This window comes from Oryzias latipes, chromosome 1, assembly GCF_053564925.1.
Source record: "Oryzias latipes strain Hd-rR chromosome 1, Olatipes_Hd-rR_3.1".
Classification (NCBI taxonomy): domain Eukaryota; kingdom Metazoa; phylum Chordata; class Actinopteri; order Beloniformes; family Adrianichthyidae; genus Oryzias; species Oryzias latipes.
This window is the reverse complement of record NC_136237.1, coordinates 10,579,064-10,601,151: the sequence shown is the minus strand read 5'-3', so window position 1 is coordinate 10,601,151 and position 22,088 is coordinate 10,579,064. Positions and strand designations below refer to the sequence as shown.

The 22,088-nt window shown below is 46.9% G+C and overlaps 2 protein-coding genes across 7 annotated transcripts in view; one reads left to right on the top strand and one right to left on the bottom strand.

The window, feature by feature from the left end:
• The window catches only part of tsc2 (TSC complex subunit 2), a 27,258-nt gene extending 9,773 nt beyond the window's left edge, over positions 1-17,485 (bottom strand). The window contains exons 1-26 of one of the 4 annotated variants that reach the window (XM_078936418.1): positions 17,348-17,485; positions 14,571-14,714; positions 14,406-14,492; positions 14,222-14,332; positions 13,997-14,144; positions 13,548-13,665; positions 12,193-12,241; positions 11,571-11,696; positions 10,654-10,727; positions 10,444-10,570; positions 10,156-10,299; positions 9,944-10,081; positions 9,760-9,863; positions 9,572-9,653; positions 9,331-9,486; positions 9,133-9,252; positions 7,847-7,969; positions 7,660-7,766; positions 7,424-7,574; positions 6,869-6,991; positions 6,657-6,791; positions 6,196-6,385; positions 5,998-6,091; positions 5,828-5,930; positions 5,545-5,639; positions 1,039-1,173 (exon numbers count right to left, since the gene is read on the bottom strand). In XM_078936418.1, the coding sequence (XP_078792544.1) occupies positions 1,039-1,173; positions 5,545-5,639; positions 5,828-5,930; positions 5,998-6,091; positions 6,196-6,385; positions 6,657-6,791; positions 6,869-6,991; positions 7,424-7,574; positions 7,660-7,766; positions 7,847-7,969; positions 9,133-9,252; positions 9,331-9,486; positions 9,572-9,653; positions 9,760-9,863; positions 9,944-10,081; positions 10,156-10,299; positions 10,444-10,570; positions 10,654-10,727; positions 11,571-11,696; positions 12,193-12,241; positions 13,548-13,665; positions 13,997-14,144; positions 14,222-14,332; positions 14,406-14,492; positions 14,571-14,705 (2,975 nt within the window). In that variant the 5' untranslated portion in view covers positions 14,706-14,714; positions 17,348-17,485. Of the gene's footprint in view, positions 1-1,038; positions 1,174-5,544; positions 5,640-5,827; positions 5,931-5,997; positions 6,092-6,195; positions 6,386-6,656; positions 6,792-6,868; positions 6,992-7,423; positions 7,575-7,659; positions 7,767-7,846; positions 7,970-9,132; positions 9,253-9,330; positions 9,487-9,571; positions 9,654-9,759; positions 9,864-9,943; positions 10,082-10,155; positions 10,300-10,443; positions 10,571-10,653; positions 10,728-11,570; positions 11,697-12,192; positions 12,242-13,547; positions 13,666-13,996; positions 14,145-14,221; positions 14,333-14,405; positions 14,493-14,570; positions 14,715-16,581; positions 16,731-17,347 lie in introns of those variants that run through there. The other 3 variants (XM_023959589.2, XM_078936498.1, XM_078936450.1) reach the window with 3 other exon arrangements.
• On the top strand, positions 17,357-22,088 carry nthl1 (nth-like DNA glycosylase 1). 3 transcript variants are annotated; one of them, XM_023959617.2, is made up of 6 exons: positions 17,357-17,618; positions 19,666-19,901; positions 20,042-20,212; positions 20,299-20,458; positions 20,583-20,688; positions 21,641-22,088. In XM_023959617.2, the coding sequence occupies exons 1-6, from the start codon at positions 17,357-17,359 to the stop codon at positions 21,915-21,917; spliced, it is 1,212 nt and encodes a 403-aa protein (XP_023815385.1). In that variant the 3' UTR covers positions 21,918-22,088. The 3 variants fall into 3 exon arrangements, with proteins under 3 accessions (XP_023815385.1, XP_023815381.1, XP_020560875.1); XM_023959613.2 differs by having other exon boundaries at positions 19,627-19,901; XM_020705216.3 differs by lacking the exon at positions 17,357-17,618 and adding an exon at positions 19,418-19,544 and having other exon boundaries at positions 19,627-19,901.

The following is a 22,088-nucleotide window of genomic DNA, read 5'->3' as shown; positions in this document are numbered from 1 at the left end:
TTTAATGGAAAGTAGCGCAATGGCTGGGGGGGGGGGGGGGGGTCTGATCAAATGTCAAAACACAGATTTCTAGATTCTTGGGGTTTTCTAGGTCAAGCAAAGAGAAATCTCTGAGGGCATCCTACAGCATGAGTCAGCGGTTCTCCAGGTTACACTTACCTTTGCTCTCGCCGACTCATGCTTGCATCGTCTGCTGAGAACACCCCCAAGAAAACATGACCATGAAGTTCTCATGATGGACAAAGCTTCATTTCCCAAGGAGATTCCAACCCCTCCCTCTAGAGCCGATGACTGTCTCCTTGTGAAGTTTGACACGGTCATGTTATCTTAGCAGGTCCTTCATTGCCAAACAAGGAAGCACAAATGATGGTCGCAGACAGGTGAAGCTGCAGACGCCTGCAGGTAGAGCGTCTGCTTTCACCTACTGAGCAACAGCGCCAACTGCAGACATTCAGCCAGACATACCAAGCATGCGCACACGAGCGTGGCCATGTGGATGGTGCAATTCTGCTGAGCAAACGGGTCCAACCTAACATCCCTCTAAGGGAGGTTGCCATGGTCAGAGCAGCACAGCCGTGGTAACCAAGGAGATGAGGAGCAAGCAAACCAAGCTGTAGTCCCGCCCCCAATCAATGTCACCAAGAAGTGGGGGGTTAAAGGTCTCAGGGAAACTAAGCAGTTAAACACACACAAATACACTCACACGCATAAACTCACCCATACAGACACACTGGCACAATAACACCCACAGACAGATACACACAGACAGATACACACACTCAGAGGCACAGACAGACACACACAATCAGACACACTCAGATGTTAGATGTCTGTGTGGATGTAGAGAAATAGATGTAAAACAACACAAGTGACCCAAACAAGGTGGATGAAAACTTTCCTCCAGCATGCACCACCCACACCAGGGGGCCCCCACAGCAGATCCACATGACAATGACCCGGCGTCCCGTCAACCAACCCATGGAGGAAGAGACAAGTGTTGAGGCAGTTACTGTCCGTTTGTGCCCCTGGAGGTCTAACCTGCGGACCGCGTGTTCGGAGACGCTGATGCTGCGGCAGCGGAACGCCTCCATGGCTGAGCGGTCCCGCAGCTCTTTTACCGGGGAGCCGCTGCTATTTCCCGCAGCTGCCTTTGCCACTTTGGGCGCCCGGTGGCTGGGAGATGTGAGCATCCATGGGGAGGGGAGAGGGTACCAGGCCAGGGTTGGCATCGGGGTGGGTCATCAAGGGGGGGGGATTAAAGTAAACCAATAAATTGTAGGTGTCATCGCCCCAACAAAGTGAGCGGGTGACCGGGCGTAAACAGCACACACGGGCGAGGGGAGGGGGGCACAGGGCGGGTTTCACATGAGGAAGCGGGGGAGAGGTTCCAGGAAGACACAACCCCCCAAAACCACAATCACAGTACGTAGCACCCAATCAGGCAGGAGACAGCGAGGGAGGGGGGGTTGAAGAAAAACAAAAGAAAGTAAAAATTAACAGCAGTGGACATCATGAATAAATTACAGGAGAGCTCTGACACAAAAGAGGATTAAAGAATGGGGGAGTCAACACCCACGACAGGCTGGAAGCAGGCGGCAAACAGGCCCCCGCTTTCCAAAAGAAAACCCAGGAAATATATTTAGGAAAGCCACAGCATTGTCATTGTCACAGGGGGGGTTCAGCACAGGCAGCACAGACTGAGGGATGGTCTGTGGGATTAATATGTCTGTGATAATCAGGCTGGGAAAAATGCGAGAACTGTGAAGTGATGGAACCACGGAACAGAAAATGAGAGATTGTGGTACGACCACTGACTGTATATGAGAACTGGACTGAGTAACAACCCCCCCCACACACACACACACACACACACATTTCAAATAGGAAGTAGCCAGGATTCCCATACGAAAACGTTTTTTAATCTCAATGAAAATATCCGGGTTAAATAAAGGTTAATAATAATACCTGCTGGCTCCAAGAAGCCAAAATCCCATAGACATCAATAGAGAAATAAACAGCTGCCACTCAGTCATTCTATTTGTCAGAATAATCATTCTTGTTCTGAAATCATAATTAACATCTTCTTGCTAATCCAAAATTTTTTAAGTAATTCAACTGACAACCTGGCCAATCAGTTGCAGCAATAAAAGAATGTGGTCCCCGCTGGCCCTCATGTTGAACCTCAGAAACACTCAATTGACAGATTCTCCTAAAACCGCTTTCAGTAGTAAAAGTTCACTCCTGATTGGCCAGAGTGGTGGCCACAGAAAGCAAAACTCAGACCAATCGCAATTTAGTGACGTTGTCTGGCGCCAACATGGCGACATCCAAATGGTAAAATAATTATGCTAAATTGATTTCATTGGTTGGAGCCGGACGTTGATCATTTTCTATGGATGATGTAACACTCACTGACTAGTTCTCATATACAGTCAACGGATACAACGGTTTACAGACTGACGGAGTGGTATGAGATAAAGAGGGGAAATGATCTGAAATAATCACGGAGGAATCATGGGATACAGATAGGAAAACTGCTGAATGAGAGTAGAATAATGTGGGATAAAAATGGATGAAGAAATTAGTAATGGAGGGTCAGCAGATAACAGCAGGATCTTTGTAGGAGCATTTAACAATGACTGTGGGACAGCCAAGATCACTGAGAAAGCTAAGGCTATTGTGGAATACATAGGTAAAAATTATGGGACGTTTCTGGGATAAATGTTTGACAACGATGCAAAACGTGAACATGTGGGTTAAATTTGGGATATTTCTGGGATATTTTAATTTCATTCCTTCTATCATATTTGCATCTCACCTTCATTTTTTCACCTTCATTATATTTTCATATCGTGGAGTTTTTAAGTCTCTTTTGACATATCCACATTCAAAGTAGCAAATACCACTTTGGAATTTAACTCCAAAGAGATCTCTCATTTTCTTTCTGATGCCTGTGACACGTGGGAAAAGCTCCTCCTGCTAGACCTGAATTCGGCTTTTGACACAATTTTAAACATCAGTCTTCCTCACAGCGCTCCTCTAAAATGTCATCTCGAGCACAGCCCTCATCTTTTCGTTTCCTTTTCATCTCATTGCAATCTTTTTTATTGTACTCATTCCATTCATCCCAATCAACTGCATGCTGTGTTCCACAGGGTTCAGTCATGGGCCCTCCCCTTTTTGATAATCATTTACTTCCACTTAGCAATATTCCTAAGAAACATTTTACTCCACATTTTCACCAATGATACCTGGCTCTACTACCTAGGGACTAATAACAATTCACAAACAAAATTTGGTTTTCTCACAGCTTTCTTTACCAAAACAGGATCTTTGCTTGTTGGTTCTATATCAACTATTTCCAAAATTGACATCTTTTCATTAACAATCGATTACTCCACTGTTGTCTCCTCCTCACAGGTTAAGAGTCTTAGTGCCGTTTTTAACTCAACACTCTATTTCTTCACACAATTATATTAGAACATCATTTTTCAACTTGACCAAAATTAACTGCTTCTGACCATTTTTTTCACTTTCCACCACCGCTGTTCTGCTCCATGAATTAGTCACATCCCACATTGACTAGTAACTGTAAAGGTGCCAACAAATCTAATTTGTTTTTATTAATAATAATATTTGATTTTTGCATAAGTGAGACAGCTGAAGGATCAGTTTGGCACAACGAAAAATAACAGATAATTGGACAAACTGGAATTTGTTGTTCAATAGCTTGATAACTGGAGTTAAATTGGGACAAATGTGGCATAACTAAGGTGCAAGTGTAATCACATGGAATAATATATGTCTGTTTCATATGTCCATATATGGTAATTTGATCGCTGTGACATGCTGACAGTCAATCCTGCGACCAACGAGCACCATCTGATACGAAGGACTGAAGGTGCGATCATACAGAGACGGGCGGGTTACAGAAAGATTTGATGAACAGAATGGCTGAATCCGAATTCTGCCCCTATGGCTTCTCCCTACCCCTACATTCAGCCCTCCAAACGGAGAGATACGGAAAACCTAAGGTGTCGCCCATTGTGAAACATGTAAAGAAATGCATTCTCCCTCCTTCACAAGTGTGATGTGGATCACCCTATTGGCAGACGGAGAACTAGCCGTTAGCTAGTCCCTACCACTCCTTCATTAAAAAAAAAGCCTTTCGGACACCACTACAGCATTACATGCCTCTTGGAGGGGGTAGGAGAAGCCAGAAGGGTAAGGGAAGATTTTGCATTCAGCCAATCTCAGACCAGGAAAACAAACATAAGGTCACATACATTTAGGAGAAAAACTAAAATAATCGGAATGACAGAAAGAAGTGATCAGAAACAACAGTTCACTGCTGATAGTTTAATACATGAAGTTAGCTTAAATCATGCATAAGTCCTGTTCCTTCTGCTGTCTGTCATTCTTTTGGAGACTTCTATAGATTTTAAGGAGCTCCCTGAACTCTTACATCTCAGAGGGAAAGGTGAGAGTGGACAGAGTCTCTGTTCTAACCCTGATACTTCACTATTCGGCGACCCTCAGTGCTCAGAAAGGCGCCTGATAAATATAATGTATTATTATTATTATTATAATATTCATCTCTACAGCGTCGTTCACGCGAGTCGTAGAGAGGAACAGGAGGGCTGCCGTTCACTGATTACGGTCCCACAGAAAACAGAAAAATAGAGAGTGCCACCCACAGTGGAACCAGCCGCAGTGGTGTGGTTCCACTGAGTCAGCACAGCATGACTAAAATGTGGAGAACACTCAAACTCCATGCAGAACAGCCCCCCTTACAGCTCCATAAGGAGGGGCTCTGCCTGTATCAACATCACTGAGTGTGACAACTACTTTAGTTTTTTATCCTGGAAGCCTGATCCGACATGTTTTGGCTCAGAGACTGCCTCTGGAGATGAAGCCAGAAGTTCTGGTGTTTCTCAATGGGTTTTTCGCGGAGAGTACAAAAAGAGGCAGAGCTAAGAATGAGGCTTCAGAAGCAGGTGAAACAAATCATTAAGAGTACAGAGGCGGATGTCAGCATTCCTAATTTTTTTGGCCTCCGTAATGGTTTCTTTCTCACAAACTGTGGGAGGAGCGACCCTCCTGACCCCTCCATGTTACTCCTGCTCTCAAGCTGTTTAACCGCCTTGCTGTTTTCTGTAAACTGAGGGCGAATGCCAGCACTGCATGTGAGCTTTAGGAGATTAAAAGTGAACTGACAGGATGTTACGACGTGGTGATGCGTTCATGGTCCGTTATGGACAGAACATTTATCCCATAAGATGCCTCAGGATCAGCTGATATTAAAGGGCATCTCTCATGTATTCATTTCATCAGCATGAGAAGTGAAACAAACAGATTGGAAAAAGCAAAAAACAGAACAAAACAATGAAAATGATGGAAACCATGGCAACCTGAAAGGAGTGGCTGCAACTAAAACATAGAAGTATTTATGGGATGTTACCTCAGGCAGCCCCAACTCCACAGGGCCACACAGGCAGCGAAAGGCAGAGTCTGTACAACACAGAAGAGCAGGTTTGGCTTTACCTTTTGGGCCTTTCGTTGAGGCTGGTGCTTCGTGCACGGAACGGGCTTTGCTCGTGACCGTCGTCGAACGGCAGCAGCGCGTTGGAGCGCAGACCCTGCAGAGACAGGAACACAGCTGTAGACCGAAGCAGCAGAACGCAGGACAACATCTGAACCTGTTGAACTGGGAACTCCAGGAAACGATTGACTGTGGACCAGTAGGGGGGGGGGGGTCCCTCAGCCCCCCCTGAACCTGATGAATTAATGAATGAACCTCCTTCTCCATGTGGATACATGCTCGCACCTTTGTGATGTACTGCACAAAGTCCTTGCGGAAAGGAAGCCGGCAGCGAATGAACCACATGGCGATCACATGGTGAGCCAAGGACACGATGTACTGGTTGAACCTGGGGAGGGACGAACAGGTCAGAGTCCCTGTGGGGTTAAACCAGAATCTTTTGTGGCAGCACTTACTTGGAGGGGTTGGTGTAGGGCAGAGAGATAGCAAACACGCTCACATACTGCTCAGCCACAAAGTTGGCATAAAGATGAGGCAGACGCACCAGAGCTGCAGAAGACAGCAGACGGCCTCAGAGCTGAAGGGCAGGGTTACTCACGCCCCCCTCCAGCACCGATTACATGAAAACACAGACAGGAAAAGGAAAAACTCACTGGAGAGAAACTCCAGCATTGGGGACGCCATGGCGACCGTGGCAGAGATGTGTGTGAGCTTGACGATGAGTGCAGGGAGGAGCTTAATCATGATGTCGGGCATTTCCACCGTGCACATGGTGAGGGCAACAACACACTGCTTGGCACAGCGGTAGATGAGGCCGGTCTCAAGGCACTGAACCAGTTCCCTCTGCAGGAGAAGGAAAACACCAGCTGACTGTGACTGCCACCCTAGCAGGACTTTGCTGCACCTGTTTGCCTTCATCAGGCGTCTCCCGCTCCAGGGTGGCGGGCTGCTGTCTCGCTTCTTTTCCCAACAGCCCGTCCTGCAGCTTCTCATTGCTGGAAAGCAGCAGGCAGACTGTGTTAACTGGAAAAAAAGAAAGAGCAGCAGTCCCCCAGGCCTGGAAGCGGACATCGCTGGTTTGGCCCAAACATCTTCCAGGCCATCAGACCAGCACCTGTCTGGACTGCTCCAGGTAGACGTGGTAAGAAGTCACAGCCGTCAGAACGGGAACCACTGCCAGCTGAACATCTGTGCGAGAAAACACCTCCGGGGTCTTTTTCAAACGCTCAGAGATGAGTCGATCCGTCACCTGCGAAGACGAGAGGACGGCGGCGGTTACGGGAGGCGGAGTTCCGGCACACAGGTGAGGGCATGAGGGGGCGGTACCATGCAGCAGAGGGTGGAGCACAGCTGGTCCAGACTGCAGGGAGACGTGAGCAGCAGCACTTTATACTGCAGCGTCCAGGGAAGCTTATCCAGAACCAGCTTCAGAACCTTCCAGTCGGACTCCTGTCAGATAAACAAAGAGCAGAACCGAAGCAAACACCTGTAAAAGTGTGTTAGCAGACACACAAACTAAAGCAGCACTTCCTATTAAAAACACTGAAAGCATAGTTATTGAATCTTATTGGTTTTAAGTTTATTTTTGCTGTTCTCCAACACTGAAATTTTTTCATGGCATTCTTAAGATCTCGTTGACTTGGGCCAAATAATTTGTCTTTGCTACGGCAGAGAACATGACACATACACATTTCTCTAATCAGATTTGATATCAGAGAGTGTTTCAAAGCCGTCAGTCTGGAGACAAAGCAGAGGTTTTAGTTCTTTCTTTCACTGAATCAGAAGCATCTTGGTGGAGAAACCTCCATTTGCAGACGGTTTGGCTCATCCATGTTTTTTGTGTTTTTCTGACGAACACGTGTGTGCTGTGCAGTGTAATACCATCTTGAGGCACTGCAGCAGGACACCAAAGGCGTGTGAATACGGGAGGTAAGCGGAGCGCATGGAGGCCGTAGAGGCTGCTGCTGGTGCTGGGCTGCCAGCAGGGGGCGACGTAGAGCCTGTGGGCTTTTTCTCCCGCTTTTCAGGTTCACTACAGCAACAGATGACAGACAAATCAGAGTAGGCACAGTTGTGCCATTAGGCTGGCTCAGGTCTCCACGTGGACGAGCGCTCACCTGGCGTCGCAGTGGCAATAAGGGCTGAACCGAATGGCTCCGTCTTTGTTGGGAACCCCAATGCGGTGAAGGGAGTCTGCGCGCATCATCAGGAAGAAGTCAAAGACCTGCAGAAGAGAGTACATGGCATGGGCAGCCTAAGAATTACTGAATAAGAACAGAGAGGAGCTCGCAGACCGGGACCAACCTTAAGTCTGATGGCAGCGGAGACAGCAGAACAGTACTTGTTCTTGTAGTGGAGCTGCAGGTGGCTGACGAGCATCTCGTACACGCGGGAGGCGTGGCTGGCTGGGAGGCTGTAGAGTTTGCTCTGCGACAGCAGAAAACAAAAAACACACCAGGATGAAATCTTCACTCCAACAAAAACAAAAACTCTGGGTGTTTTTAAGTCCCGACGAGCACTCAAACCCGGATTGTCCAGAAATCCGAACCTTTCCACGACTTGTTGGCGCTATAGTGAGATCCTTTAGGGTCAGGGCATGAGAGACTTTGTCTTTGTTCCTGTGATGTGATTCCAAACTTTTCTCCAATAAATTCAGCTCAGACTCCACTGAGTTAGGTAGAGCCAGGAATTTGGACGAATTGCCTCGACACAATTGAGTGTCAGAAGAATAATTCCACCTCAATTCCACATTTTAAAGGAAATGATTTTGTCAAAGTCATAAGGAATGGTGTTGAATGTCTGCTGTTTTTGGTGAAAGCGTAGCTGCATCAGAACCATCTGCTTCTGTGTGCACAGAAATTGAGCCCAGCAGCCTAATGGCAGACCGCTGAGCGTGTGAACAGTAAATTCCAGCGTCAAATGCGGCTCGCAAAAGCGTAATCGCACTCTAATGAGAACCAAGTCAAAAGGTTCACAGCAGTGAGACCAGGACGTCTTCAGTAAATCCCACCATGAACCAAATCTATCTTTTGCTAGAGGTCATTCTATTCTGTATTCTGTAATTCAGTTGTTTGCCAGTCAACAGCTGTCTGTCTTTTTGTGTTTCTGACAGACAAATCCTGGAAAGCGTTTTTTTTAAGACTTTTTCAGTTACATCAGGTTCACACTTCTCCTTTTTTCAGGGTACAAGGTGATATGTGGTGCCACTTGTAAAGCTGCAGATATAAATATTAACAGCAATATTTTGGGCTATTTAGCCTGTTTTAGAAGAAAAGAAAACATAATTCATTTTTCAATGAATTTTTCACCCAAAAATGCTCTCAAAAATGTGCGTAAATACACATGGACATGAAAGTTTTGAGTGTGGAAGCCTAATGAGCACATTTACACAAGTTTACACAAAGACTTCTCACTGGAAGTTGTCGCTTTAACGTGCATTACCAAGATGTGAACGTAGCTCCAGGGGGAATTTCTACAAGGATACTTCAGTCATGTAAAGGTTTCTTTACAACACAGACATACCTGACCTAAAAAGGCTGTAGGAGCTCGTGCTGATAACTTGTAAAAACAAACAAACGGCACGAGCGTACCTGCAGGATTTCCATCAGACCCAGTATGGCCGTTCTGACGTCTTCCATCGGGGACTCTGCTGTAGGATCTCTGTCAGAAATGTCCAACGGTCCTGAACACACCAGAGAACGGCTGGCCACCTGGGATGAGCAGAGACCCTGAGGTGAGGCAGTGTTGGCTGTGTCGGTGGCGGTAAGTTTCAGTGTGCTGGTGAGTACCCGCTCGATGACGTCCAGCAGGCTGGTGAAATGGTGGGTGTTGCAGCCCTCGGCGAGGTCCACCAGCAGCTGAGTGGCCTGCTTCCTGACAGCCAGGTCCTTGTCTTCAGCAATACCACTGAGCTGAGGGATCACCACCATTTCAATCAACTCATCCTACAAATGAACAGAAAAATAAGAAACAAACAGTTGTAGTTCCGACACCTCCGAACACCTGCAGCTGATGTTTGGGGGCACAGACCTCATAAAGCTGCCGGTTGGTGCTGAGAACGAAGGACAGGATATGAAGCACTTTGATCCTGATCACAGTCCGGTTTTCGTTCCTTTTAAAAGACAAAAAACAAAAAAAAATCAATGAGATGCGGCTTGAACTTTGAAGACAGTGTCTGAATCTCTCACGCATGAAAATATAAGCGTGTTTGAAACAACCTGAAGAAGTTCTCCATCAGGCGGTGAAGACTCTGGATCCAGCCGTCCCTTGCAGGCTGGATGGACTGTGCCCTGTATGAAATGAGGGTCAGCACAGAGGCATCCTGCAACACAGAAGGTTGGGATGAGGAAAGGCGCCCTGCCAAAACCAGGCTGCATTCAGGAAGAACATTAAAACACTAACAGGCCTCTTATCTGCACACTTTTCCACCAGGCTGAAGAACTTCTCAGCGGAGCCGTGGTAGCTGTTCTGCTCGTACAGCTCCTCCACGGTGGTTAGCAGCTCGTAGACGATGGCTTTCAGCTCTGCACTGCCTATGGTCTGACATCACACCGAAAATGCTCAAACCCCCCCTAACCTCTAGCCTCAGTGTGCCGCCGTGTGTTCAGTCAGACCTGGATCTGCTGCAGCAGCCGCTCAATGATGCTCAGGAGGATGTCCCACGTGACCACCTGCAACTCTTTACCATACTTCTTGATCAGCCTGGTTATGGACAGGACAATTTCATACGAAACCACCTCGTTGGCAGAAGACATGGCCTGAGGGACGGGAGTCAGACATCAGTCACAGCTGGAGGTTTTCACTTGGCAAACACGACAGAAGGATGTTCTCTCATTCCTTAGACACTGTAATTAAATGAGATGCTGGAATGACACAAACATGACTTCTCTCGTGTGCATTACCTTGTAGAAGGATGGCAGCACAAGTGTGGGGGTGTTTTTCAGAGCTGGGAGTCTGTGTGCCCCCCACAGCGCCATGCCGACGAAGAACACGGCTCCTCTCAGCAGCGGAGCATCTTCCATGTACATCCTGGATGGAAAAAGCACACCTGGACTCAACACTCGCTCCCCATCGACCCGAAATGCTGCACACTTTGTGGTGGGGAGGCAAACCTCTCCTCCATGATGCGACACATGGTGTAGATGGCACTGTGGCCCAGGTGAGTTCCCAGGACTTTCCTCATCAGCTGCAGAAACAAACACAAGAACTCACTGGGACAGGTCAAGGCACGGGGGTCAAGCATTTGTGTGTGTGTGCACGTCCATGTCTGTTTGTGTGTGTGTATATGTGAGTACATTTGTGTGTTTTGTATCAATGTGTCTTGGCGTGTGTGTTTCTGTGTGATTTGTGAGTGTGTGTGTTTTGTGTGAGTAATTTGTGTGTGTTTTGTATCTATGTGTGTTTGTGTGTGTTTCTGTGTGATTTGCGAGTGTTTTTTTTTATCAGTTTGTGTGCAAGTATCTCTGTGTGTGTTTTTGTTTGCGTGCGTGTCTGTGTGTGGTTTTTTTTGCGTGTGTTTCTGTGTGTGTTTTGCTTGCGTGTGTTTCTGTGTGTGTTTTTGCTTGCGTGTGTGTGTGTGTGCGTTTCTGTGTGTGTTTTGCTTGCGTGTGTTTCTGTGTGGGTTTTTGCTTGCGTGTGTGTTTCTGTGTGTGTTTTTGCTTGCGTGTGTGTTTCTGTGTGAGTTTTTGCTTGCATGTGTGTTTCTGTGTGTGTTTTTGCTTGCGTGTGTGTATGTGTGTGTTTTGCTTGCGTGTGTATGTGTGTGTTTCTGTGTGTGTTTTTGCTTGCGTGTGTATGTGTGTGTTTCTGTGTGTGTTTTTGTATGTGTGTGTTTCTGTTATGTTTTTGTATGTGTGTGTTTTTGTATGTGTGTGTTTCTGTGTGTGTTTTTGCTTGCGTGTGTATGTGTGTGTTTCTGTGTGTGTTTTTGCTTGCGTGTGTGTTTCTGTGTGTGTTTTTGCTTGCGTGTGTGTGTTTCTGTGTGTTTTTGCTTGCAATGTCGTGTATGTGTGTGTTTATGTGTGTGTACCTTCCAACAGGACTCACAGAACTCCTTCACATTGACGGTCCGGCAGAGCGTTATGATGAAGATGGTGAGAGAGTCTGAAGGTAGGCAGTTGTAACACACAACAGCATCCAGCACCTGCAGCGCCACCTGCAGGCAGAGAGGCATGCAGACGTCTTCACAGCTGAGGTTCGTCTTCCACGTTCTAAATGATCATTTCCGTTCAACGTGCCTCCACCACCCAGTTCTAGATTTCTAGTTTCTCAAGAGGACAAACACTTTTACCCCAAAGGGGCAGAAGAACGGTCCTTCAGTGAAAGGTCAGTGTGAAGAAGTGCAGTCACTTTTTGGAAGTTGGAAGCTTGGGATGACAGCATGAAGGAACAAGTGCAACAAGAACAAAGACGTTCCGTTGTGTTCAGCATCAGCAGGAAGGAACATTTAATGCTGACTCAAAGACGGTTGAAGCGACTGTTTATATCTGTCCCCATAAAAACACTGCCAACATTGTGAAAACCATTTCTATCCCAGGCTTGAACAGCCCCCTCCAGCTTAGGTGTGCACGTGTGCACAGAGACACACATCCACACGTGAATGCACAGGTACACACACAAAGCCCCGTTAATAAACACGCCAAAAAACTCACCTCAATGTCTGTAGAAGATGTGGTTCTGTTGCAGAGCAGACAGATTTTCCTGCAATTAGAAAGAAAGTGCGAGGAATTATTTGGCATCCCCTGAAAGCCTCAGCATCGCCTGGATCCTGAGAACAGACTGTTGAGACGATACATCTTCAACACCAGAACAAAAGCCGGAGAGTGAAGTTTGAACAGACATATTCTAGACCATCAGTCAGTACAGAAATCACTGACGGGTAAGCAGCTCCTTCTAATCCATTGGAGACAACCCAAATTACATTTAGAGGAAGTTGAATGATGTGTGAAGAACGGTGTGAAACCGGTTCAGTCATGTGTCATATGGACGGGGAGATTCTACTCCAGAATGACCTGCTTAAGTGTGCACAGCATCTAACAAATGGAAAACAGGAGGATCAGTTCCATACAAAAGAAGATCCGACTGAGCAGATAGAAACTCTGCAGATGATTAAAGTCTAAAATACTGTCCTAATCAAGAGGTCCTCAGTATTCAAAGCTGGGTGGTTTGACCCAGATGCCTGATCAGGGTTGGAGAAACTTGGAAGGATTTGAATCCCAGCAGAAACCTGCAGCACTTCCTACGTTCATGCAGATCTGCAGGGAATATTTGATCAAAGAGGTCAAATCATCAGCTGGTTTAAACACCTGTTAATAGCTGAAGACAAGTACAGTTATTCAACTGTTAATGCTTTAACACTTGAATAACTCAGTCAGCATCATTTTCAGCAATGAATATGAGTTACATAGTCCAATTAAATAGATTTTGTTGAAAACTGCACTTAAGCCCTCAAAGGTTTGAGACATTAATGACGGTTTGATGCAGTGGGAGTTTTCTCTCCAACATAAAAAGTTCCACGATTAGACTCCGCCTCTGTAGGAGGGATTTGACGCCTTAGATTTAGTGCAGCCTGTTAGTGTCTTTGGTTTTCTGTCGTTGCTTTGGTGACGCTGTCAGACAAAGACCCAAGCAGCTGTGTCCCACCAGTCGCCTTTGATCAGTAGATGAATGAATACTGGAGTGCACAAAAGCAGTCAGGCCACTGAACTCTGCATGTTTTCTTCTCAACAAGCAGTGAATGCTACAGTTGGTCAGTTGGCCCCTCCCATGTCCTATTACTGCCAACCCCAACGAATGTGTCTGCCTCATGAGGGTTTCTGCACAGTCATGCTACCAGCTCCTCTGTTTAACTGGTTTCAGCTTCCTAAAAACACACAGTACTGCCGTTTGGTTCTGAAACATTTAGCATCAGCAAACTCAGCCTGTCTGATGACAGGTGTCAGCCTACGCCGCATGAGCATTCGTCTTACCATACCTATGAAACACGGTGTGTGCATCTTCTACTTACTGGACCATGATGGAGACGTTCTGGTCCAGATAGCAGCTGTTGAACTTCACCAGGTTTACAAGAACGTGAAGAAAATCAGAGGTGAGACCGATGTCCATCCACAGGAGAACGAAGCGGGCTGACGGCGCAGAGGACATGAGAAAGAACAGCTGCAGTTTAATGTTGAAGTCTACTGGACGAGCACATCCACCAGCAGAGTCAGAACTTTAGGCATCTTCAACGTTGGACTATGTGACTTCAACATAACAGCTAAGAATGTGGATGGAAATGAGAAGCTTATCAGTGAAATCGGGGGGGTTGTGTGATGGTGTTCATCATGGAAGGGGCTGTGCAATCAGCTGAGGTGAGATAAAGCTGAGTCAGAGGTCCAACAGTGTCCACTAGAGCTCACGACTTCTACTGAAGCTCCTGTTTCCTGAGACTGTGCAAGCATGGTTAGCAGGTTTTACCGATATCCTCCTCCAGGTACGTTATGTCCTTCCCGTTCTCGGTTAAGGCTTTGAACACCTCCAGTCTGTCAGACAGATCCTCATTGCTCGGCTGGTAATCTCGGATCACCTTGAAGAAGTATGCCCTCAGAGGCCCGAGGCGTTCCCCCTGCACATGAAGGCAGTGACAAACTTTAAGAGGGTTGAGACAGAGTGTTTGCTGCTGTGGGGTGGGGGGGTCTGCACCTGTCCCTGTATGATGGCCCTCAGAAGCTGCAGGACGGCGTGTCTGGCCTCTGGGGGCTGCTCTGGAGCAAGCATGTCCTCCACGGCCTTCCACACGGCCTCCACCGCGTTCTGACAGAAGAGTTGGGGAATTTTAGAGGAATGTGGTTTTCAGAAGATCCTGAGTAAAGAAAACTCCACTCACCTCCTCAAACTTCTTGCTTTTAGCCAGGTCACAGATGTGGTTCATCGTGCGGACGCGGTTGCTCAGGCCACAGTCTGGATGGAGTTCCTGCAGGGATGGAGGACAGTCATGATCAGAAATGAACTCATGGGGCGGGGTCTATAGCCTTCAGAGCGGTCTGCACACCCTGATGATGTCAGTGGTGATGATGAACTCTGAGGGTTTGAAGTCACTCTGCTTGCTCGGCGGACGTGGACCTCCAAGCCCCAAGATCCCCTTCACCTTGTCCTTTAGACTCTCCTTGCTCTGTTGTTTATTCATGGCCCCGACCTGGAAGGGAGGGGGGGGGGGGTTGAGGGTGGAGAGTCAGGGCGTCCTGCAGGGACATTTTCATTATCTTCTATGCTGGAAAAAATATAAATGCTGACTCTTTACTGAAGTTTTCCAACCTTAGTTATCCTTTATAAAAAAAATGGAACAACAAAAATATTTTAGACTTAGAAATGAATGGAAGGAACCAAAGATCAAGAGGAAGAGGCGAAAAAGAGATCATGGAGACTGAAAAGAAGGAACTTTGTGTTTCATCTGGAAAGACGAAAGCAGATCAGGAGACTTGGTGGTGAGAAGAAGACGTTCAGGAGTGTGTTAGGAGGAAAAGGTTGGCTAAGAAAAAGTGAGATATTGAGAGGACAGAAAACAACAGAGATGCAGAACAAGGTGAAAATGGAGGCGGTCAAAGGTCAAAGAAGGGGTGCTGAGTACTGGTATGACATGTTAGATACACAGGAAGGAAGAGGTGGATGTGTACAAGTGGGGAAGAGAAACAGAGACGGGACGATGTTCAACAGTGATCGAAATGTTGTGACCGCTTCCACGAGTGTGATGGAAAGATGGAAGGAGAACTATGAAGATCTGATAAATGAGGAAAAAGTGAGAGAACACAGAGGAGAAGAGGTGGATGTTGTGAGGCGTGGGCAGCAGGTAAGAACAGGTGGAGGAAGGTTTCAGGTGTGATGTGTGACAAAAGAGTCAATAAAATGAAAGGCAAGGTGTAGAACAATGGTGAGAGAAGCCGTGTTGTTGGTTCAGAGACTGAGGAAGCAGAGCTGGGGGTAGCAGAAATGAAGGTGTTGAGGTTCTCATTGGGAGTCACCAGGATGGATGAGGAATGAATCCATCAGAGAAACACATCATGGTCGATGTGTTGGAGATAAATGCAGGGGAGCAGATTGAGATGGTTTGTTTGATTATTGTGTGACAGCTGGAAGACTGATCTGCCTTCTTCACTTTTATTCTTGTTTTGAAGAAAAAATATGACTCTATTCTCTGAATTTTAATTTTGATTTATTACCGAGTTATTTTTTTTATTACCATGTTCTGTTTTTTTCTGAAAATATTTCCGGTAAAAATGGTTTTAGGTGTTCTTAACATGTTCTTTTGGCATTTTTCGGATGATGGATGACACATATAAAGAAAATTAACTGCTTTTCTGAGTTTGTCTTTATTCAAATCGTTGTGAATCAGGAGTAGACCCAAAATAATTGTGTTGGAAAGAGATCACACTTATTACGTAGAAAATAGGCTATAGGCAGGATCTAGACTAGATCCGTGTATGACTTCGTTTTCCAAACTGACAACTGGCTCAAAAACATCTGGCTGGACAGCTCCAATCCCGCTCACCGGCGTTTGTTCCAGCATAAGGTTGAGGGGCTGAATGCTAGATAAAGAGTGTAAACAAGAGAGCTCTCAGAGGGAAAGTGGGTCAGGGGTGGCTGCGCTCAACAGTCCCGCCCACAACTCAAGAGCTGAATTTCTAATCAACTACTGGCGCTCTGCAGAAACTATGTCCTAGTCAACGACCCGGGTTTAAGGAATTGCATAATCATAATGAAAAGATTACATTTTCGGAATGGGGGGGGGGGGGGGGGGGGGTCGGAGAGCAGCCCTGAGAGCGATGGGGGTGGGGGGTGTCACTGTCATGCGGACCTGGAGGAGCCGGGGGCAGTCAGAAAACAACCCCCGCGCGGTATGCAGCACAGCCCACTGCGGACAGCGAGCTCTTTGAGTCCGCCTGACAGGTGACGCCCGTTGCTCGCAGGCCGGAGTCTCTCTCTCCGGTGCTCAGGGTCCGGTCGCACGAAACAACAAACACCACGGCACGCGCCTCTCTCTGCGCACGCGCGGCCTATCTGCTCACCTTACAGGAGTTAATAGTCGGCTTCTGTCACTCCATCGTCCCGTGCAGCCGGCGGGGCTGTTGGTGTCTTACCCCGGAGGGTCCGAATGTTTGACTCCAAAGCTTCTACTGCACTCCCAACCGGAAATCACACGGATGCTGGCGGGACTACTTCCGGAGGAGTCATGGGGTCATGGGAAATTGGGTTTTGTTTCGAGGAAAAACTTGCTTTTAAGGGACTCACTCGCTGGCAGACAACTTTTAGGAACAACAAAATGAATGTAAAATTATTCTTGAAGCGCAAGAAGATCCAGTGTTGACCCAAAGCGTCAAATAATGCTGGTTGGAGAATTTCAAGACATTGACTAAACTACATGCTAGCAGCGGCTGCACCAGGCGTTTAGCTAGCTTGACTCTGAAGTTGGATTCGTTTTTGAGAACAAGTGGGTCTTTAACAGCCCAAAACACCGCAGCTCATGGGGAAACCTCATTTCTCTAAAGCTTGTTTTTCCATTAATTCCAATATATTTATTTTTAATTTATGAATGTATTTTTTCTTCATGTAATATATTTTATAAATAATGATTTGTTTTGTTTAATGTAATAAGTTAATCATCGTGTAGTGTACGCATGTGATTCACGCAAAACAGTTTTAACATTCCAGTAAAGATGTTAAATCTTTTTCAGAAAATAAAATTTATAAATATAAATATATATTATTATTATTATTCAATAGTTAATTTGTGTTTTCTGTGTGAGGGTCAGGGACTGCGAATTTGAGTCTGACTTCTGCTCGATGGTTCTCCGGAACCGAAGGGGCTCCAGGTTCGTCCGGTTTGGTATCCAAGGTTTGGGGATGAATTCCCCGTATTTCCCAGGAAGTGGGACCGTCTCAGGCCGTCGGGGCGGCCAGCCTGCTGAAGATGATGCCTCTGCTTGCTTTCTGTCCTTTAAATCCAAACGGACCCGCCGTCAAGCAGGCTCGACAGCCCCCGCGGAAGGGAAGGAGGCGCGGATGTCGGAGCACGGAGCCCCGCTGGATTCCATTATTCCAGCCGGTAACTTTTACATTGTAACTAATGATTTCAACCTGCTGCCTGGAGCTTTTTCTGTACGGCACCGCCGCCGCAGTGCATGGTGGGTCAGCTGCATGCCAACCACCTGGTTCAAAGGGTTCCTCGTGTTTGCTTTCAGATTGCTTTTTGACAGCTGTCAAAGAGTCACGCAAACACGTCTTACAATTAAGAAAAACGGAGCTTTTTTTTCCGACATTGTGAAACTCCGGGAGACATCCAGCTTTTATCGGGTGTCTTCTTCAGAGGATTCCGTCACTCGTATCATCTGTGGAGGATATAAGCCAACACAAGAAACAAACGATTGCTCTCAGATGGGATTAAACTAAAGAGTACTCATAAAAATAAAACGAGAATAGCCGATGTAAAAACAATTGTTATTGGTCCTTGAGGGGGAATCAGAAGTTTCAATAAGTTAATTCCTTTGATTCTCCAAAGTCAAAGTTCCTGCTGTGAGCTGGAAGGATCTTTTGCAGTCGATCTAAAGAAGCTTCTGAAGACGATGTGAATGTTATGAAGAAGACGATCGAGGTCCTCCATGATGGTTTCACAACCACATTACCAAGGATCCCTTCTTGGACAACCAGGTGATCCAGAGCAGAAACCCCGGCAGAGCCAACCTCTCATGCTGCTTCCCACTGCAGAGGGAATCCGGCTCACCTCAGCAGGCTTAGAAAGAGTGAGCACTCAATACCAAAGAGGGGGAAGGAAGCTTAATTCTCTAATTTCAGGATTTCGCTACAACCTGTTGCCCGCAATCTGTAAAAAAAAAAATGTGCTTGGATATTTTTGCTCCAGAGTGATCTACAATCTTAAAATTTCGTATGGGCCACTTGTGATCCTTACAGGTTTGCCCATTTTTTGCAGACAGACAGTCCATATTCACACATAAGGGCAGCTTTTACTAAGGTATTACTTACTCCCACCTCTGACAAACCTCAATCAGTAGCTTAGAAAAAGGTCAGAAGAGGACTTGAATGACAGGTTGGACACAAAGGAGGGAGAGGTGGATGTGTACAGGTGAGGTAGAGACACATGGAGCACAGAGGAGAAGAGGTGGATGTTGGGAACATGAAGTAGCAAAGATCTGTAATGAAGTGAGGAAGACATTGACCCCTAACTCGTTGACTATGTTTGCAGACGACATTGTGATCTGTGTTGAGAGCAGGGAGCGGGTGGATGGACATATAAAGAGGTGGGGGTTTGCTTTAAAAAGGAGAGGATTGAAGGTCAGCCGCAAAAAGACCGTATGTTTGTATAAATGAGAGGAACTCAAGTAGAACTTTGAAGTTTGAGGGAGCAGAGGTGAAAAAGGTGGATCACTTTAGCTACTTAGGGTTCACAGTTCAGATCAACAGAAAGTTGGGAAGAAGTGGAGACGTGTGCAGACGGTTGGAACAGGTGGAGGAAGGTTGCAGGTGAGAAGTGTGACTGAAGAGTGTCAGTAAGAATGAAAGGAAGGATGTGGAAGACTGTGGTTAAAGCAGCCATGTTGTGGGTTAGAGACTGAGGAAGAGAAAGGAGGCAGAACTGGAGGTAGAAGAGAGGAAGATGTTAAAGTTCTCTTTGGGAGGGACCAGGATGGATAGGATCAAGAAAGAATCCAGAGGATCAGATCATGGTAGATGTTTTGGAGATAAATGCAGGAAAGCCAATTGAGATGTTTAGACGCGTTAAGAGGAGGAACAGTGATGATGTTGGTAAAAGGATGCTGAGGTTGGAGCTACCAGGAGAGAGTTCTAGTGGAGGTTTGTGGATGAAGGAGGACATGAGGGGGGTTGGTGTGGGTGAGGAGGATTGAATGGAGACAGATGATTCACTGTGGAGACACCTAAAGGGAGCCGCTGAAGTCATAGAAGGATGTTTTGGGTTGACATCAAAGACGATCCATCCAGTCCGTCCATGTTTAAGGTCGAGGACATTATAACCAGCCAAGAAATGCAATGAAAGCAGTAGATCATGTGACCACACGTATGTTCATCTGTACCTACAGTCACTGGTCAGGATTCAGCGTCCCGTCTCCTCCCGATAGGGGGGGAGGGTCCCGTGCAGACAGAAGTTTCAGCGTTGGCGCCACACGGATGCCGGAGGAGACGGCTTAAAGTGGAATATGACGACACTGGGGGTGCAGCAGTAAAGACTGAGCCCTGGGAGCCCCCACACTGGAAGGACCAGTTGGCGTGCATACGTACGATGAGGAGCCGCCGTGATGCGCCGGTGGATCAGATGGGGGCAGAAAAATGCTTCGACACAAAAGCTCCTGCTCATGTAGGTGATGGTTTTTTTTTTTCTGTCAAGTCTCATGTTGGTGTCCACTCACATCAGGGGTGGGATGGAGGGCTGTGTTAGCCCCAACCCGGGCTAGCCCGTCTGCCCTCCTGTTTAACCAGCCGTGCTGTCTCTCTCAGGTGAGGCGTTTCCAGGTGCTGGTGTCGCTCATGCTGTCCAGTCAGACCCGGGACCAGGTGACGGCAGCAGCCATGCAGAAGCTGCGAGCGCATGGCTGCACTGCAGGGAACATACTCGCCACCGACGACCACACACTGGGCACGCTCATCTACCCTGTCGGCTTCTGGAGGGTAACGCACAGATGACCCCCGCCCCCTTTTTATTCCACCTTTCACTAAATGTAAAGACTTTCCTGCACCCCCCCCTCACTTCCCAGAATAAAGTAAAGTACTTGAAGAAGACGTCAGCCATCTTGCAGGAGCAGTTTGGCGGAGACATCCCCAGTGATGTGGAGGGTCTGGTCCGCCTCCCAGGGGTGGGGCCTAAAATGGCTCACCTGGCAATGGACATTGCTTGGAACCAGGTTTCTGGCATTGGTAAGGGGGTGGGAGTGGGGGGGGGGTCAGTGGATTTGATTAAAAGAGATCATCTGCGCTCAACCTGCTCCTGCCTTTTTCTGTGAGCTGCCAGTCCTGTGCTCACCTGTGTTGTTGTGTGCAGGTGTGGACACTCATGTTCATCGGATCTCCAACAGGCTGGGCTGGGTCAGGAAGCCGACCAAAACCCCAGAGGACACACGCCGGGCCCTGGAGGAGTGGTTGCCCCGGTAACCAAGACAATAATGTCAACCATGTTGAAAAAAATCTATTAGTTTTAACCATCTAACTATATGAAAACTGGACTGAGTAACCCCTCCTACCTCGTGTTCCAAATAGGAAGTAAACCTCCGGTTTATAGCAAAAACTAGGACAACCCAAGCCGATTGTATGAGACTTTTATGTCTGAGGGAGATGCTGCGGGAATTTCTGAGGAAGGGGAACAGAGATGAAGAGGACGGCAGCCCGTCGGCTGCTAAAGCAGATTTACCAGTGAGGAGGACCTGGTTCTACCTGTTCCAGTTTCGCTATAACTGAAGTTAATGAATGTTTTACAAAGCATCAGTAATGTTTCAGAAGGGTTTTTGAAGAGTAAACATCGATGACGAACATTCTTTAGCCACGGTGGAGTGGGGTGGGGTCCTTCATATTCACAGATTCTGCGCATTCGTGGGTGTCTCTGGTCCCTAAACCCTGCAAATACTTTAGGAATACTTTACCCGGTGGCTCCAAGTACCCAAAATCCCATAGACTTCTATTGAGATAAACATCGAAACAGCTACAGTGCAGCAAAAAAGTATTTAGTCATCCACCAATTGTGCAAGTTCTCCCGCTTAAAAAGATGAGAGACACCTGTAATTTTCATCATAGGTAAACCTCAATTATGAGGGAAAGGGGGGGGGGTCCAGAAAATAACTTTGTCTGAATTTTAAAGAATTTATTTGTAATTTAAAGTGAAAAATAAGTATTTGGTCACCTACAAACAAGCAAGATTTCTGGCTCAATTCGCACCGCAGGACCTCTGATCGCGTCTGTACCGTTGACTTAACGTTAAAAATGGCCGCCTCCGCTGCGCGAATTGCGTTTAGTGTGATCACAGCTTAACAGAGGAAGGTTCTCGGTTTAACAAAGTCTTGTGTTCAGTTGTTGGCTGCAGGATAAATCTGCTCGTCTGTGTTTTAGGGACCTGTGGAGTCAGATCAACTGGCTGCTGGTGGGTTTTGGGCAGCAGATGTGTCTCCCTGTGGGCCCCCTCTGCTCCATGTGTCTGAACCAGCACAGCTGTCCCTCCGCCCACAAAAGCTCACCTGCAAAGAAACCACACAGGCCAACCCCCCCTTCCCGGATAAAAACGGAACCAGAGAATGAGGCTGCTGCTGAACACCAGGGGGCAGAAAAGGATCCAGGTTACAGACCTGCTTCCCTCCCCCAGCAGATAAAGGAGGAAGATGAGACCTGAGCAGAAGACTGTGGACTCAAAGATGCAGACCTGCTGGACCCACTTTTATTATCTTCTCCTTTGTGTGTTTGTGGAAGCTGTGTTCTCTGATGGACCTTCACGTCCATGTTAGAATCAACTCTTTGTGTCTTTTGTTCTTTTTCTTACAAAATAAAACAAAACTGAACATTT